This window comes from Thalia democratica, chromosome 5, assembly GCF_965202585.1.
Source record: "Thalia democratica chromosome 5, ktThaDemo2.hap1.1, whole genome shotgun sequence".
Lineage (NCBI taxonomy): Eukaryota > Metazoa > Chordata > Thaliacea > Salpida > Salpidae > Thalia > Thalia democratica.
In genome coordinates this window covers 57396845-57414654 of record NC_139169.1, presented here as the reverse complement: position 1 = coordinate 57414654, position 17810 = coordinate 57396845, and the positions used below count along the sequence as shown (strand labels likewise).

The following is a 17810-nucleotide window of genomic DNA, read 5'->3' as shown; positions in this document are numbered from 1 at the left end:
TATCTTAATTTGCAAGACTTTCTTACGGTATAAGAACAGTTATGGTTACATCAGGTACCAAATAACATTGGAAGGTAGGGTTTTCAAATATATTTCACTAGTATTTAGGTTTTTGTAATGACCAGAATCTTCATTTTTATTAAACTTTAAAAAATTAATTCATATATTTTAAGCCATTGCTAGAATTTTTTTTTTATAGTTGTTAAAGATATTTTATGCATAAAGCTTTACTACTAGTATACAAATATGTTAAATATAAATTAGCTTTAACCAAATTGAGTTACAGAATAATATTATTTAAATTTGCATAACAATACTGAATATGTATCAAAAGATATGTTCATTTTATGCGGATACTTCAACAGTTTATAGCAGGGGTTCCCAACCAGGGATGCTCGCACCCCTTGGGGGTGCGAGGCAGCATTCCAAGGGGTGCGAGTGGCTTTTTATTTTTGTAAGATAATTAAGGAGATTTTCACTCTCTGATAAAATTAAAAAGTACATTTTGTTCTAAAAAGAAGTTGACGCTAATTTTCTGAATAAATTAGTTTCATTAATACGTCATACAGCAAGAGCGCTTTTTTAGAAGTAAATTCATTTTACTAATTTTATTTAATAGCTGTTAGTTTAGAATTAACATTTTAGTAAAGCTTTCTTAGAGTTTTACACCTGTGAATTTTAATCATCTATTCTTTAAATATTTTATTTTCTTAACTGGCCATTAATTGTTTAAAACAGTTTATTAGCTAACATCTATTTTAATTAAATTAGTATTTTTATTTTTAGATTAAAAATCGTAGATAAAAATTAGTATCTTCAGCAGGTTTTTTATTAGCTGTTAAGAACAGGTTATGTTAAGTCTATTACATTTATAATCTAATCTTTTAGTAAGCTTAGTTGTTGTTTACTAAGCAACATTTAACATCAGTAAATTGTTAAGTTCACAGCAATTACTGTATGTTTTACTATTAAAAAAAAACTTGTTTTTAGTTTTAGTGAAACCAATTTTTATAGATCAGCAAAAGTATTCAATGCATCAACTTTATTTCTATTCATTCCTTTTTTGAACTTAAACCGTTTACCTTTTTCAATCTACTTTTTTCTATTTATGTTGTAAAAATAAAAACTTTTTTTTGTATTTGCATTTATACATATCTTTTTTTAATTTAAGACTAAATATATTTTAACTTTTTAAAATCTTAACTCAAACCTTAATTATTTTTAAACCTCCTAACTGTTTTGAAAATAAAAGATTACATAAGCTTAACTTGGAACAGCTGATTTTTATTTTTTAAGTGCATATATTCATAACAAAATGTATAAAAAGTTTAGTTTTAAGTTTGAGCCTAATATTTATCACTTTTCTAGTGCTTTTTCCTCACTTCTAATACTTTTTCAAATCTTTGAAAACTAAATGACGAAGTCATAGGCTGAAGCATTGTTTTTGTATAAATTTTGTGATAGAAAAAATGTCTTAGTAATTTTATTTTTCTTAGAATACAGTTTATTTAATTAGTACTCAATCATGACAAAGATAAAAAAAAAAGTGGAATGATAGTTATGTTTAGTTTGGTTTTACTTGCACTGAAGCAGTTGAATACAAATTATTAATTTATTAAAACAATGATTTTATAATCAAATTATAAATAAATAATTATAGAATATAGTGTTAGGGGTGCAAGATCAAACTAAGAGACTTTAGGGGTGCGGGGCATCAAAAAGGTTGGGAACCACTGGTTTATAGTATTAAATGTGTTAAGTTGTGTATAAATTAAATAACTATCCTGTGTTTTAAGTGACTGTATTGTATTATCTCAATGTAGATGACAAAAGCATCAAGAAGCACTAAACTATCCGTACGACCGTCAATAAGAAAGTTATTGACATTCTACAACCCGGTCTCGTCCTCATCGGGCAGACATTGTACAATAAACCGTTATATCAATCAAACCAAATGTAATACAGTCCTTCCGCACTGAAGTGTTCGTTTGTTGTTCAGTTAAATTACAATTTTGTTTGAAATCCTTTGGTTAATTTATATCTTCTTAGAGCCCTTGGTTAAAATCATATGAGTCTTGTTCATATAAGATCGTTAGGGATTGCATGAACGCTTAACGAATTTACTTCTGCATTCCATGGCTTTTATGAAAAAATGCATCTACTAACGTAAATTCTTAAAGAAAGATAGTCTAATTCTGGAGCTTGAAACCATAAACTTTGAATTTTCAGTTCTTTTCTTCAATTCTTTTTAGAATCTAGACCGCAACTCTATTATTTCAGACTAGAAAATTATATAATTAAAATTTATTATACGAACGTATACAAATTTTATAGATATCTTTATTTTGTTTAGTCAAATTGCATTAGACTGTATATAAATATTTTCAAAAAATATATTGACCATGTTTATTTTGAAACTTAGTTATAAATCCATGAGTTCTAATTTAAACGACAACAATTATTATTTATTTGATTAAATTCATAGAACAATTAAAAAAAAAACAAGTTTGTTAGTTAACAAACGTACAACAAAGCTTTCAATTTGAACAAGATTTATAGCATTAACAGCTTTAAGTTTATATGATTTTTAACATGTCAAATTCTTTACTTGTTTACTAAAAACATTATATTAATTACTACTCAATTTTTACTTTTCTAAAACTTATAACTTGGTAACATCATTAATATTAAGTTGTCAAAAACTAAACACGAATAACCTTAAAGAAATTAAAATAACTTAAACTATCCAATAAATGACCTGTTTGAAACTAAGTGTCCTATTGTAAAAATCTGCTTTAAAAAAAATCGAATGAACTTACCTTTATATGAAACATTTAGCCTATAATTCAACTACAATATTTTTGCACTTTTAATACAAGGGTTCAGTACAACAAGGAAACATTTTTACTTCATTTTAAGTAATAAGTATAAATGTTAAAAACTTTTCTTAATTTACCAAGTACAAAAAGTTCAAGCTACGTATAGAATGACTAAAATTTAGTTGAGAACCGAGTTGAACTACAAATGTAAATATGTTTTGGAAGAACTTTGTTAAAGTTTTGTATGTGTTAAAAAAGGTTGTATTTTGTATCAACTAAAATATTTATGTAGTTTTTGATTAAATATACACAACAACGTCCACTAGAAATTTTTTTTTTAAGTTCTTTAGAACAGGGGTTTGCAGTCTTTTTTTACTTAAAGAGCTAATTTCTTATTGTCTACCAATCCAAATTTTTTTGATCCGGCTGGATCCGAATCGAGCAATTTAATAATTTGAATCCTAAAGATTTAAGTTGCTTTTAATTTAAATATAATACAAGTCTACAAATAATAATTATGTATTTTATTATTACTTGTTTAGTAAAAAAAAGTTTTTAACGTGTTATTAATATATCCTTTTTTATTGTAAGAACAGTTTTTATTAAAAGCAAAATAACCAAACAACTTGTTAAAAATAACAAAATATTAAGCTACATACACAAGAACTTAGTTTAAATAATTTTATATGCATGCAAGCAACATTAACGATTAACTTGTGTTTTTGTTTTATGTAAAATAAATAAATCATTGAATTTAATAAACGTTTTAAGAAGAAAACAAATCACAAACTAGTTTAAAATACTTTGCGTTTAACTTAACATTAACTTTTTATCGTATCCATATACGAACAAGACTATTAGTTTTTCAAGTGTTTATATTTATAAAACAAAGTACAATTGAAAATAACATTAAATACCATAATAAATTGAAATGTAGTATCAACTATAGTAAAGGCCTAAAAAGGAATACGAATTACAACTGTAATAAAAAATTAAGTTCGACTTAAGATTACGCTTTTACCACAACAAAAAATCAAATAAATTAATTTAAGCAGCAAAATCTAAAACGAACTACAATTGCAAAAAAATTCTCTACAGTCTACAAACTTATACTACAAAAAAAAAACTATTCTAGTTAATACCTGTTTATTGTTCATTTTTGTAGCTGTGTTTGATTCTATTTGAAACAAATTTTAGTAATTTAAAAACTTCTTCAGATCAAAATTTGCAGAGGGTTGTTGTTTTGGTTTCTCTGATGGCAATATAGAAGAATCACCACTTTGATCAGTCTCACAACAGATATTCTTTTTAAAATTTAATTTTAGCAGCTATTAGCAGTATTATTTTTGAGATGGAAGGGAAAGCGGAAATTCAATATCGTGGATCAACAGTTGTTGTGACTAACAGTAATTTGTTTTCCTTTAGGTTTAAGTTGTTGTAATTGTTATAGAACCTTCTTTCGAAGGTCTCTCATACTTTTTTGTCTAAAGTTCTACAAACGTTTGATAGTTCTTCTTAATTTTTATAAAAGTTAAAAACTTCGTAAGTTATCGTGCATGCGGGATCACACTTGAGAGCAGTGCATTGTTTTTACTACACTACATTATTACGATGAAAAATGGTTCAAGCAGTAGAATAATGTGATTAATCAGTTGTCATTCATGAGCTGTAATAATAAAATTTATATTATAGTAAGCCACGTAATGCTCGACAATTGATTTTAGTTTTTCAGTCTCTTTAGGATAAGGTAAGTTGAATTCCACCTTATACCCACATCTTGAACAAGAAGCAAGGCTTTTTGTTTTGTTAGTGCACGATCAAAATTTAACTGGATGTTTTTTAGCATTTTACACAATTTAGAAGAGTGGCTGAAGTGGCAAACTAATTTTTGAGCTATCGCTAATAGCAAATTTATACGATCGTCCACAAACAATAAATTTTTAATGACTAGCCATTTTCGATCACTTGCATGAATGTATTTTGTGTTAAAACTCAAACATTGAGATTATCTTTAAATTTACAGATATGTGTTAGAAGTGAGCTTGATAATGTAAAATCAATGCTGATCAAAAAATAAAAATCGAAGTTATTCTCAATGCTTGAGTAGCCGCGGGTAGGAGTCAAATATGCACAAAGGGACACTTTTGCACAATGGTTTACTTTTGCAAGAAGATACTTTTGCACAAAGACAGTTTTGCACGGGTTTATTATTTTTTATTTTTAAAAACTTTTTTTTTTTCTTTTTAAACTTTTACTATCACTGTTACCCCTTACCCTTGGTCGGTAACTTTTTTTTGTTTTTTCTTATTATGCATTTTATTAAATAATTTATTTTTTACTCTTGTGAAAAAATGACCCCTCGTGCAAAAGTGTCTCTTAGTGCATATTTGACCCTTCGTTCAAAAGCGTCTTCGTGCATATTTGACCCGTTCCCAGTTGCCGCAGATGAAAGGATAGCTTATAGGAACAATATGAAGATGATGGATAGGAAAACTTATTTTAGCAATATTTCAAAACCTTTTTTTCTAATTTTGCAATAAATAAAAATTGGTTGTAGATATTTATAAGACTTACATATGTATGTTAGAGTGGTTATAAATATGGCGACCTTTGAGTTAACAGCTGGAATTTTTTTTACACTTGGCAAATACCACAAAATCACCCTGTGCAAAGTTTAAATAAGTTGAAAATGTTTTTACAGAAGTTTATTAGATTTTCTCAAAACCACCCCAATGCAAACTGAATGGGACCCAAAAAATTCGTCTTTAGAATTTTTTGCTGAATTTTTTTACATGTGGCTAATTATCACAAAAACACATTGTGCACAGTTTAAGACGAATTAAAGAAAATTTTATTGAGGCAATTCTTGATTTTATGTAAACTTTTCCATTGTTGTAACTTTTCTTGAATTTCCAGTTTTTTTTTTCAAAAAACCCGAAGTGCCATCATAAAATTTCTTTATATCGTTTTAAATTGTGCACAATATGTTTTTGAGATAATTAGCCACATGTAAAACAAAAATTAGCTAAAACTTATGTTTAACTTTGATGACAAAAACATTACGGTTCAGCAACTTTTTTTTGGCGGCCAATATATTGCTCAAATAGAAAGTATGACAAAAAAGAAACAGAGTACACTTTTTTTTTATAAGTTTATTGTATTTTGTAAAATTTACATTAATAATGCTGTTGACATTTATTTTATGTCACAGGTTATAAATTAATAAAATAATTAAATAAAATAAAACACAAAACAATTTAATTTTCAATACTTATTGCAAATGTTTATATTATATTAATACAGTTGTACCTCAAAATAAAATGTTTACTATGTTTTTAAGAGCTAAACTGTAGCTAAGTAATAATTTTTTCATGACTTTAAGTTCTTTTATATCATATTTTAGACATTATTTTATTAATCAATACTTCATTCTATTTTTAATCTAAAATACACCTTTATAATTACCATTTTTAAGATAATATAATTTCTCTAAAAATATTGTTAGAGCTTTAGAAGATAGCCATTCGCAGGACACAATTGTTTACAATAGTTGTATTATAAAGAACAAAAAACTTTATTCAAGCCAATAGTATGATACAATAACCAACTATAAAGTTTTAGTTACTAATAGTTATTTAATTACTTATAGTAAATTTTGAATGATTTATAAGATTTTATTTTAATGAGTGAAATTTTAGCTGGATTTGAAAAACCTACAAAATACTTGTTCGTTCTTTATCTTAGAAAAATATTCATAGCTTCTAAGCAAATTTAAAGACTAAATCAAAAAAAGTTTTACTAAGGATTAATTTAGTTTAATGTTTAAATTAAATCTTTTTTCTTAATCCCTTGATAAAGTCAACAAATATTCGATAACTTCATTCAGACTTAAATAAAAGTTGCCTAGTAGAAAAAATATTAACCTCAGTCCCAGTAAATTTCATATTCTTAACAATCCTAAAAACAAGTATCACTCTAATGTTTTGAAAATAAACTAAATACACTTAAAGAACTAAATACACACCTTTTACATACTCTTTAAGGTTTATCGGATTTATACTTCTTATTTACTTTACCTTTTCAATTTTAAATTACGTTGATATTTTTTGTTCTATGTGTGTAAAAAATAAGTGATTTTTTATTAACCAATTCATTGTTATTTAAATTGGCATAGATTAGTATTAACTGCTTTCTGCGAACAGAAAAAATCTTCTGTCTTAGTTTTCTAATTCATTTTAAGTTAATAGTTTTTTGTTTAGAAAATTATATTCAGTAAATTTAGTCTATTCGACTTTAAGAAATATATGTTTTAGTAATCTGTTTACAATGTTTTTATGATAGTGCTGCTAGGCACGTAGCTTGGTACGTTTCTGCAAATCTACAGAAAAGTAAACATTTGTGCTTTCGATTATTCAGCCTTTAAAACCTTGTTTATTTAGCTTTAAGTATTCGTTTTACTTAGTTTTGCACTCCTGATAGATAATTGTTACACATTTACGGTACTCTCTAGCACTTTTAGTGTCGTAAATATTGAACAAATTGAATACATCTAAATTGTATACAAATAGGTTAGTCTAGCTTTTTGTTATCAAATAGCAAACTATTGTAAAAAAAATCCATTTAAAAGCTGTAGATTTGGTATAAATAGCGTGAGAAAATAAAAAAAGTAAGTGTGAGAGAGGATCTTGTACTATTGCAATGTTTGTGGTGAGTCAAAAAGAACTTAACATTTTTTAAATTTACATTTTTTTGTGTTACAAAAGAGCAAATACAGATAGAAGATATATATCATAGATAGATGAACTTTAAAGTAGATGAACCTCAAAATAAACTAACATGAAGAATTAACTTTTGTTTTAAATCAAATTGACTCTCTGAGTTGAATGTTTTAAGATTAAATCTCTGTGGTTGACAAATATACAAAAATGAAAAACTGTTGAAACAGTGATGACAATATCATTTCCTGAAATTTTATCAAGAAGATTGGAATCTATTATATCAGAAAAAATAACACAATAAGACAAATAGCTTGCAACAAGAAGACAAACTGAAAAACTCAATAATATAATATTTTTGCAAGAATAAAGTAAACAAATTGTTTTTTATTTATTTTCATTTTAGAACTTTATTTTTTAATTAAAACTTGTTTTAAAGATTTTATAAATGCTTACCTTAGTTAAAGGTTTTATTGCATTTTTTAGCAAAGTTGAAAGATTTAAATTGTACATTGTTGCAAAACATTCAAAGTATCCTGGATAAGTCTAGGATATTAGAGATTTACTTTTGAACTCAGGCTGACTCAGTATAGTTTTTTTTTGTCTATGAAAAACTAAGGACATTTTTAGGTTTGTTAATAATAATGTCATAACAGATGTTTTTCTAGATTTGAATGAGATTTTGCTGGTTAGTTTGTAAAAAAAAAATTGATAAATTTGAAAAATTAGTCTTATTTCAATGATATAGAAAAAAATTAGGACAGTTAAAGGTCACTCAGGACAGTTTTTTTAAATTGACATGGTAGCATTGTATGTTTAGATATATCTTAACCCTAAGAGCTTATTTCTCTTCGCTATTAACAAAGTTTATCAATCTGAAGTTCAGTTTGTTACAAAAAGTTCCAGATAAGTATTCAAGAAAAAGCTTTTTGAATGATGTTTTCAGACAACTATGTAAAATATAAAGTTTGTTTCAACTTGTTTTTAAATATAACTGTAAATTTTATTTTTCGACAAGCATTGTTGTTTACAATATGAAGATTTTTGTATTTTTTTTCACACGTATAAAGAATATGTATTGTATCTGTTGTTTTAACATAAGTTTATAAATTTTAGAGTGGTTTATTAAACTTATAAAGTATTTCAGTTTAATTCTTTGATCTATGTTTGATAAAAGTTTTATATAACTTTTTCAATCTAAGATTAAAAAGAATATGTTAATATTATTTATTAAAATAAGTGTATAGTTGTATTATTAATTCATAACAAGTATAAAAAAAAAGAATATATTTTATGTTTAAAAATTTTTATGTTTGAATTTATTCATATATTTTACATTGTATCTGAAAAATATTGATGTTTAATATTCAAAGTTTGTGGTTATTTAACTAAGTTGTTTTATTTAACAAGTTTGTTTTGTAAAAAAAAAGTTTGATTCTTTTTTACAGCTTTTATTTAACAATTATTTTTTTAGTAAGACAAAGTTTTGTTCTTTTTTACAGCTCAAATCTTTATGCTACCGAAGCTAGTAATAACATTTACAAACAAGTGTACTCTTCCTTTCTTAAATGAATTATTTTTTTGACAAAATAAAGTAATATATCAAAGTTATCTATTTTATGACTATTAGTAATACTATTAAAGTTAAATTTTTAATTAATATTTTTATTTTAAATGTAAGGTTGTATAGGTTCATAAAAGTCTCAACACTTAAAGAATTATAGGGGGGTCAAAAGCAGTACAAATTGCTTTGTATTCAGCTATTCATTATACTTCAACATTCAATTTATTTTTAAACTTTTAACAAAACTGCACACTTTCATATAAAATTAAAGGTAGTTAAAACTACTCTATTCCCGTTATGACGTCATCACACGTTATTCTTGATTTTTTTTTTTTGCAGATTCTTAACTTTTTTGAGCTAACACTTGCTTAGAGAGAGAACGTAGTTACTAGTTTTGAAGCTTTATTCAGCTTTATTTATTAAACGACATGCAACAATTTTTATTTTGATAAATTTGATTTTTGTTTTACTAAAAGCTAAATATCTTTTAATTTAATTCTTCAACGGTATAAGTAAAACCATAGAAGTTAAAAATGGTGTATATATATATACATACAAAGCTAATAGATTTAGTAATCTACTAAGATCTCATCTTGAAAAAAGATCCAAATCTGGATCTTAGTTTGTAAAAAGTATTCAGATCCGCAGGATCTTAATTTTAATAAGTAGCTTAAGTACTAAATTAAACCAAATAGTTTTAATATCTTGTTACTGAAAAATACATTAGTGTTATGTTTGACAACAATTTTTTATGTCATACTTGTAGTGCTAAAAAAAATTTAAAGGTTCTAAAAGCGAAAATAAAAATATCATTGTAAAATTAAAGTTTTATAGAAAAATTTGTAGACGTACAATACTGTTTAAAATAATTTCACATTCATGATTTATTTCGATACATAACAACAAGTAATTAAAATTTGTTTTATGAGTTTTTTTAAAGGAGACATACATTAATATGGTTTAAATTTGTAAATTGGCTGATTATCTTTAATAAGAAGAAAAATAATTTTGCAGAGATTTGTAAAAAATTATAAGCTTAAAAATTAAAGTATCTCGTTTAAGGAAACTAATTGTAATGATAAATTATATTAGCTAAAATGCTAACGACTATAAATTTTGGAGACATGCGTTATTAATTCTAAAGGTGTTTCGATCAAGGTTTTTATTGAATTGACCAACTTTTGAAAAAATTTATTAACTACTTTTTTGTGCAAGTATCATTTTATAGTTCAAACAGGTTAAAACTAAAATAGTACCTTTTATCATACATTTGTTTAGAACAAATTTTTATCTTTAAAAATATACTAGCAAGCCAAATTTTACCTTTAAGTTATATTCTATCCATTGTTTTTCTATAACAAAGTTGATTGAAGTAAAAACGAGCAAAACAAAAAATGTTTATCTAACTTTACTTAATTATTAACTACAACATGATCACACGTTAGGAACGTGCAACACACGGCCATCGGCTGGACTTAGCCCGCCAAGCAAAAAGGTGTGATACGTAGTTTTTATTTTGAGAACAAACTTGTATTAAGCAACTAACATTGAGTTTTCTTAAAACAAATGAGCTACTTTCCAAAAACTATTAATTTGATTTTTGTTTGTAATAGTATAAGATAAAGTTTAGTGTTAAAAATTTTATTCATATATCTATCCCGCAAAAGGCTCTTCCGACCTGTGGACTAAAAAGTTTTGTACAGTCTATTATAAATTTTAAAACATAGCAAAATTAGAAGTAGAGTTTACCTTTAAATACTTGAAATTTATAAATTAAAAAAAGTATTCAGATCTAGCCGGCTTTCATTTTGAAAACGATCTGGATGCAAAATTGTGGATCTGGTAGATTTTAACTAATGAAAAAAAAAATTTAAGAGTAGAAATTATTAGATCTGTTAATCTAATTTAAAACAATGAGTTACAAATTAGAGCAGGGGTCGGCAGCCTTATCTAAGTGGGCCGCACAATACAGAAATAAAGTATTCGCATGTCAAGTACTGTAATAATTAATACCATTTTAAACCAAAATATGTGACAAAACAAGCTATAAAAGAGCACTAGCAACGCGTATTTACTTAAATTAAACCCTAGTTGCAAGTTATTACCAGCAAAATTTTTTTCTATTGTTTTAAAAAGTCATGTTTTTAGCTGAAATGTACCTCACGGACCACAAATTTTGTCTTCAAGGGCCGTATTGTTTTGACCCGCGGGTCGCAGTTTGCCAACCTCTGCATTCTGTAAGAGTATTTTTTTATTTTGATATATTATGTTCATAATTACGTCACATTGTTTTTTGTATAACCTTTGTTTTAATTTTTAGAAAAATATGTTCTTTTTAATATCTAATTTTTGCAATAGATTATATATAAATTTATTTTTTAGTAATGCTTCGTCTTCTATTCGGCCAGTTTTAGACGAGAAGTTAATTTAATTAATTGATAAAAAATAAGTGTTTCCACTTTGAAACTTAAAACAGATATAAATTAATTTGTTTATGGTGTGATTTACTTTCGTTATTTTGTTTTTAAACTTTATGAGTTTTGTTTAATTTTTGTCTATTTAAATTGTTTGATTCCTTTATAAGAATGAAATTGCATTAAATTAACAAAAATGCATTAACTTTATAATATGAATTGTATGTTGTAAGAGGTAGATATCTCAAAGAAAAAACAATGTATTGTTGTTATCCGGCCTTAAATTCAAAAAAAAGCTTGCCAAACATTGCCTGATAGTAGAGGAAGCACTATGATATCAAGAATATTATTTTTTAAATTAGTATGTAAACTTAAAAAATGAGCTTTTAGAACATTAAAGTTCAATAGTTTCCTACTATAATGAATTAAATGAATCCTACTATAAGTTCATGAATTAATAATTAAAATATTCTAAAAACAAGCTGTTATACTAGAGACAATTTGCTCAAATATACGTTATTCGGCTACAAGTTTGTTGATTTACTGGTATATTTTTATTCATATCTGATTTTTATAAAAATTAATAACTGTAACTTAAATATTCAAATTAAGACAAATTCAGTAAGTTTTGGTGTTCCCAAATACACCTTTAATTTTATTCTATAAACAAATAAATTTATTAGAAACGAAAACTAACATATATTGGATATTGATAGTATAAATAAAGGTTAACTTAAAATTATAAACAACTTTTTAACGATTTTTAAACTTTGTTACAACAATACACAATACTATTTTAAGAACATAGCTTAAATATATATCTTATAATTAAAAAAAAAACTTATTAACTTAAAAGTTAATAACGTTGTGGTATTTTTAAGAATTTTCTTAATGAAACAATGTAAAAACTTATTACGCTTTTTTTTTAGTTTTATCTAACCTAAGAAAAATACTAACATATAAAATTCAAATAACTTTGAAAATAAGTTTTATGTTCTTTTATATCAACATATACAAGGAAGAAGATAGTTGAAAGAATAATAAGAAAAACTTATCGCCACATCATCACTTTCAGCGTCTCCTGCTTCGGTCTCTGGATCTGTGAAAATAGTTATAAATACAAAAAATATTACTCATTTAAACTAGCATTAACTATATAGTTTTGATAGAAAGTTGTACAAAACTTAAACAACAAATTAATATTTTTGTATTAATCTAAGTACATTTATAAAAATACTGATATATTCCATAATTCTTGTAATTGCAGTATATTATAAAATATTTTACCTGCTTCTCCTTCTATCACGTGACCTTTTTCGGTCGTCATGACGATCTCTGCGAGAATCCCTGTCACGTGACCTGTGATAAGTATATTGTAAGAAAAAAGTAGTTATGCATTTTATGGACCATTTTTAGCTTAGAGCTTATACTCTTGCATCAGAGTCTAGAACTTTTAATGTAGGATTGATTTTTTATAAATAAAAGTATATAAAAATTTTGAAAACAGTTAAGACATCTAGCAAATACATTTAAATATATAGTTGAGTTCAACTTGGAAGATTTATTACTCTACACGCATTTCAGCACCTCCTGTCTCTGTCTCTTGAAGATCTGCGGTCCCTCCTGTCGCGATCCCTCGAAGACCTCTTGTGATCCCTGTCTCTGGAGTACCTTTTTCTGTCCCTGGACCTTCTCCTGTCCCTGGAAGAGTCTCTAGATTTTCTTCTATCCCTGGAAGAGTCCCTGGATCTTCTTCTGGGACTCCTGCTTCGGTGGTGGCTTCTTTGTCTGCTCGAGGCTTCGCGGGATCTGATTGTAAGAATTTACATTAATTATGTGCAATGGTTATTACTGAATAAAAAACAACTTGGTAAAATCTAAAAGTTTCACTAAAATCATATGTGAAAAAAAAGCAAAAAATGAACAAAATAACAAAAAAGTACTAAACATTAAAATAAAATAATTGATTTGTACAAAATAAAATAAGAAAATTAGATTTCATTCATAGTTTTTGGTTTAGTGATAGTGAATTCTATAGAATTCCCGTTTGGCACTATAAACCTGGCTAAGTGTAAGGATAGTTTGAAACAAATTCTGGAAAAATGTTTTAGTACTTTGTAATTGATAAACAAATAGCAAATTACATACATAAGTCTATTTAAATTTTATGTAGGAGTAAAACTTATCATTTTTCTTAAATACTTTAAATTTTATACAACACAAAAACTACTCAACTAGTAGTGTGGCTTGTTTACAAACTTTAGTTAAAAAATTTTTCATAGATAAATTTTAAATAGTATATTTGCAAAAAGTTCTTAAATAACTAAATGTAAACACATAGGTAATACTTTTTTAACATACTGGTGTAATATTTTATTTATTTCCAAGTATTGTACTAAAATGTATACTTATGACTTAAATAAAAGCTTTTTTACATTAATCAAATTGAACTCAACTCAACTTATTGTAATAAAATTAATTCAGTCTACTATACAAACGTTTTTATTTTATCAACGTGTTAATAATCATAAATTTCAACGCAAATACTTAAGCTCTTTATAATTTTACATTCTAATAAGTACTACTTTACTTAATACAGAACAGCAAAAAACCTATCTCTACTTCCGTTTCTACGACTATCATAATCATCGTTGCCTCTGTAGCTTTTTCTGTGTTTCATGTCATGTTCCTAAACAGATTAAAAAAACATGTTAAAACTTGAGACTAATTTATATATATATAACATTTAAAGAAAATTAAGTTGATATTTCAAAACTATTTTTGTACTTTAGCCAATGTAATCTATATTAAATAAATAAAAAAGTTGAAATTTCCATGTAAAATCTTACTTTTAAAGCTTAAATAATAATCTAAAATATATTAGTGATGAAGTTAAAAAAAATAATGCCTATATTAACCCTTAGACTGTTTTCAATTTGTTTCTGTATTGGCACGGGAATCCTGGGGAAGAGAGTGGAAAACCATTCTAGTTTGGTGAGCATTTGCCTGACCATCTGTCCGATTGTCATGTTACACCCACCGCCTGCTTTCGGGTCAATTTCCTGTAAAAAATTATTATTGACTTAAAAACATATAAATAAATGAAAAACTCAACTAATAGTTTTCATATGTGATAATAAATTATAACACTGAGTTAAATTTTAAAAATATTAATTACTACAAAGTGTTAGTATAAAATTAAATTAGTACAATTTTTTTTGATATATTGTCACGTTCAATTACCAATGTAAACAGTATAAAATCTAACCATTCCATTCGAAATTTATTAGGAACAACTTGATATTATCAAACAATTAAATTTTTATTATTCTAAGAAACACAAGTCAATTACTTTGTTTCACAGCAGAGCGGATTTTCAAGTTGTAAATCTTAATAAAATATAATTATCAAGCAATGAAAGATATAAATTATTTTATTTTTTTTTAATCTTTACTAAGTTTAATAAAGCAGTAAACTCAGTCAGCCAATGAAAAACTAAATATACTAAAGTGTTGTTGTAAGAAGGCTTAATATAATAACCTAAAATATAAACAAATACCAAAGCTAATCATAACTATACTTACTTGGTAAAATTTAAAATTTACAAAAAATTAGATGTTATTATTTACTTATGATTAAAATTTAAAAATTAGATGTTTAAATTCTGACTCCGTTTCAAGATCACAACATTTTTTTAAATTGCTATATTTTTTATAGATTATGCATAAAATACTAAATATGTAAAATAAATAAAAATTCTTGTTATTCAATAATTTAATATTAAAAACAAATCATTCTAGAAAATTAAGATAAAAGTTTTAAATATCTCAAAAGTATCATGATATTTTTAAATGTATGTTAACATTTACTATCAAAACTAGTTGTTAGTTTTTATTTAAAAAACGAAATAAGAGATAAAACAAATATATATCAGACTTACTTCCTCATCATCTAAGTATTCTTCATACCAATTCCAAAGATCTTTAGGATTTTGGGTATATCTGTTTTTTTTTCAATTTGATTACTTTAAAAAACTATTGCAAAAACACAGTAAAACTATCTTTAAATTTCAAGCACCAAAATCAAGTTCTTTTGGATTACACAATGCTACAAATTTACTTAATGACTACTTTATATAATAGTATAGAAGTCTTTTGTAAAGTTAACTGTATTTATGTACTTTAAAGATAAATTTAAGTAAAAAAAAATAGCTATTTATAATATCTTAAATCTGCTAACCTGACATACATGATACCAAGACCTCTGATAAATGGAGAATCAGTGTGATTCAATAGACCGTTAACTTGCTTTCTGGTCAATTTCAGGGTGTACAACTTATACAATATGCAGAATGATGATGATACAACTCCACCTGTGCCAACACCTCTAACCTGAACATAATTATTTGTAAAATATACTGCTTCAAATACTTCACTATGAGATTGTTAACTATTTACCTAGTTGAAATTTACACTTATAAGTTTTTTTATAAAAGTTTTTTTTCAACTGTAATTTAATCTTTAATTATTCTGATATACTAGAACATATTTCAGAAATTCAATTTTATCTATTAAAATAATTAACTTTGCATAGGTTTGTATTTATACTATGATTTTATAATGAATTTTTAAATTTTTAAACTAGTTTTAAATAAAACTTTAAAGTATTACTAGTCTATTGCTAGTTTATTAGAATATCCTTTATGATGCTTAAGATAATGTTGTGTTACATAAAGCAAAAATACTTTGATATTTTAACTATGATTGTTATAATGAAAACAAAAAAGGTCAAACTAGTTTGGTGTTATACAACACAGTTAAAAACTTGTTTTAAAATTACATTTGGTTGTAAAATTTCTTGAATTGAGCCGCAGTTTGGTCTTCAGTCAATTGACACTGTAAAACATTCTGTCATTTTCTGTAACTAAAAAAGATAATCATAATAATTTTAATTTAACTACTGAGTACCTAACCAAAGCTCAACAAATATTAAACTTTAAATACAAATTTTATATTCATGATTAAATCTATTTGAAAAAGATTGTATACATTTCAAGAGTTCTAATGAATAGAAAAAAACAAAACAAGACTTAACAAGCACTAACCCCACCACACATTCCAGTGTTACCAGCAGTTTTTCTTGTACCTCTCTCCCAAGGCTCCAAATGACCGATCTGCAAAAACAATCAGTTAAATATAAAAAAACAAATATACATCTAGAAAGTTAATAATGAAGAAAACTTGTTTTTCCACTTACTGTCATGTACGCACCTTATAGTAGATTTCGTCAACAAGGGCATGGTAAGTCTTCAGCTCATGCAGTCTGACTTTGAAGTATGCAGATTGCTGAACGTTTGCAAGCACCAGCCTGTTCAGGTTCATTGTGTTTTGATTTCCAAAGCATACCAGATTGTTTCCAAGTTTTGGTTTGACAACCGTATAGTCCTCTTCATAGTTATCAGCCATATTATTTAATATAAAATTCTGTTTTACAAAATTTAATTTTAATCATTATTATATTTTTTGCATAAAACACTAACTATAAATTTTGCGAAGTAGGTTATATAAATTTTATTTTAATACATAAGGTAACTTATAAATTATACTATGCAATTACTCTTGACCTAGGTTCTTTTATTTTGAAATGTAGCACAGTACAGTAGACTACCGCTTAAGTACGCAAATTGAACCCGACCAAAAAGCGCGTACTTAGCACGGGTAGTGCGTACTTTTTGGCGACATAGTATAATATGAAATTTAGTTATTTTTCTTCTTTCTTACAACTAGCCACCATATACTTAAACCAAATAAACAAGTCTTTTTATTTTAAATAACATTTAACACATAATTCTAATCTGCAAAATTTGTTAATAGAATTTTAAATGATTTATTTTTTCTATAAAAGTTTCTACATAATTAATACATACATTTAATATAGAAAGTCAATGTCAGTCAATGATATAAAAAGAATATTAAGCCAAATTTTTCATATTTTGTTTTGTTAGAGGGATAGTACCAAACTACATTCTGTTTACCAAACATTTTCAAAACATCAACATTTAAATTAAATTATGACTTAACTATGTTGTATTTGTAGGTTTTTTTAACATTGTCATCTAGATTTATTTATTTTATGGCATTACAGCTCAAATATCATCATTCTTTTCACTTTTCTGCAACCACTACATAAGTAGTTAGTTTATTAACATTTAATAACAGGACTGCCACAATCTTAGGCCACTTAGACTACTCGGAATTACTCACCCCAGTTTAAAAGTTTATCTTAATTTGATATTAAT

The 17810-nt window shown here is 25.7% G+C and overlaps 1 protein-coding gene across 2 annotated transcripts; it reads right to left on the bottom strand.

The window, feature by feature from the left end:
• Positions 1-12226: 12226 nt before the first annotated feature.
• Positions 12227-16988, bottom strand: LOC145835681 (pre-mRNA-splicing factor 38B-like). 2 transcript variants are annotated; one of them, XM_082943376.1, is made up of 9 exons: positions 16783-16988; positions 16617-16685; positions 15752-15903; positions 15453-15513; positions 14431-14574; positions 14125-14201; positions 13100-13321; positions 12800-12871; positions 12227-12611 (listed from the first exon to the last, which is right to left on the bottom strand). In XM_082943376.1, exons 1-9 carry the CDS (start codon positions 16975-16977, stop codon positions 12584-12586), a joined length of 1020 nt encoding a protein of 339 aa, XP_082799502.1. In that variant the 5' UTR covers positions 16978-16988; the 3' UTR covers positions 12227-12583. The 2 variants fall into 2 exon arrangements, with proteins under 2 accessions (XP_082799502.1, XP_082799503.1); XM_082943377.1 differs by having other exon boundaries at positions 16769-16891.
• Between the last annotated feature and the right edge of the window lie 822 nt (positions 16989-17810).

Excerpts from the sequence above, each read along its gene's own strand:
- LOC145835681 (XM_082943376.1), bottom strand. The coding sequence starts at position 16,977 with ATGGCTGATAACTATGAAGAGGACTATACGGTTGTCAAACCAAAACTT. Across the intron at positions 16,686-16,782 it reads TTGACGAAATCTACTATAAG|ATCGGTCATTTGGAGCCTTG; the intron begins GTGCGTACATGA and ends TTGTTTTTGCAG. Across the intron at positions 15,514-15,751 it reads CTTGGTATCATGTATGTCAG|ATATACCCAAAATCCTAAAG; the intron begins GTTAGCAGATTT and ends AAAAAAAAACAG.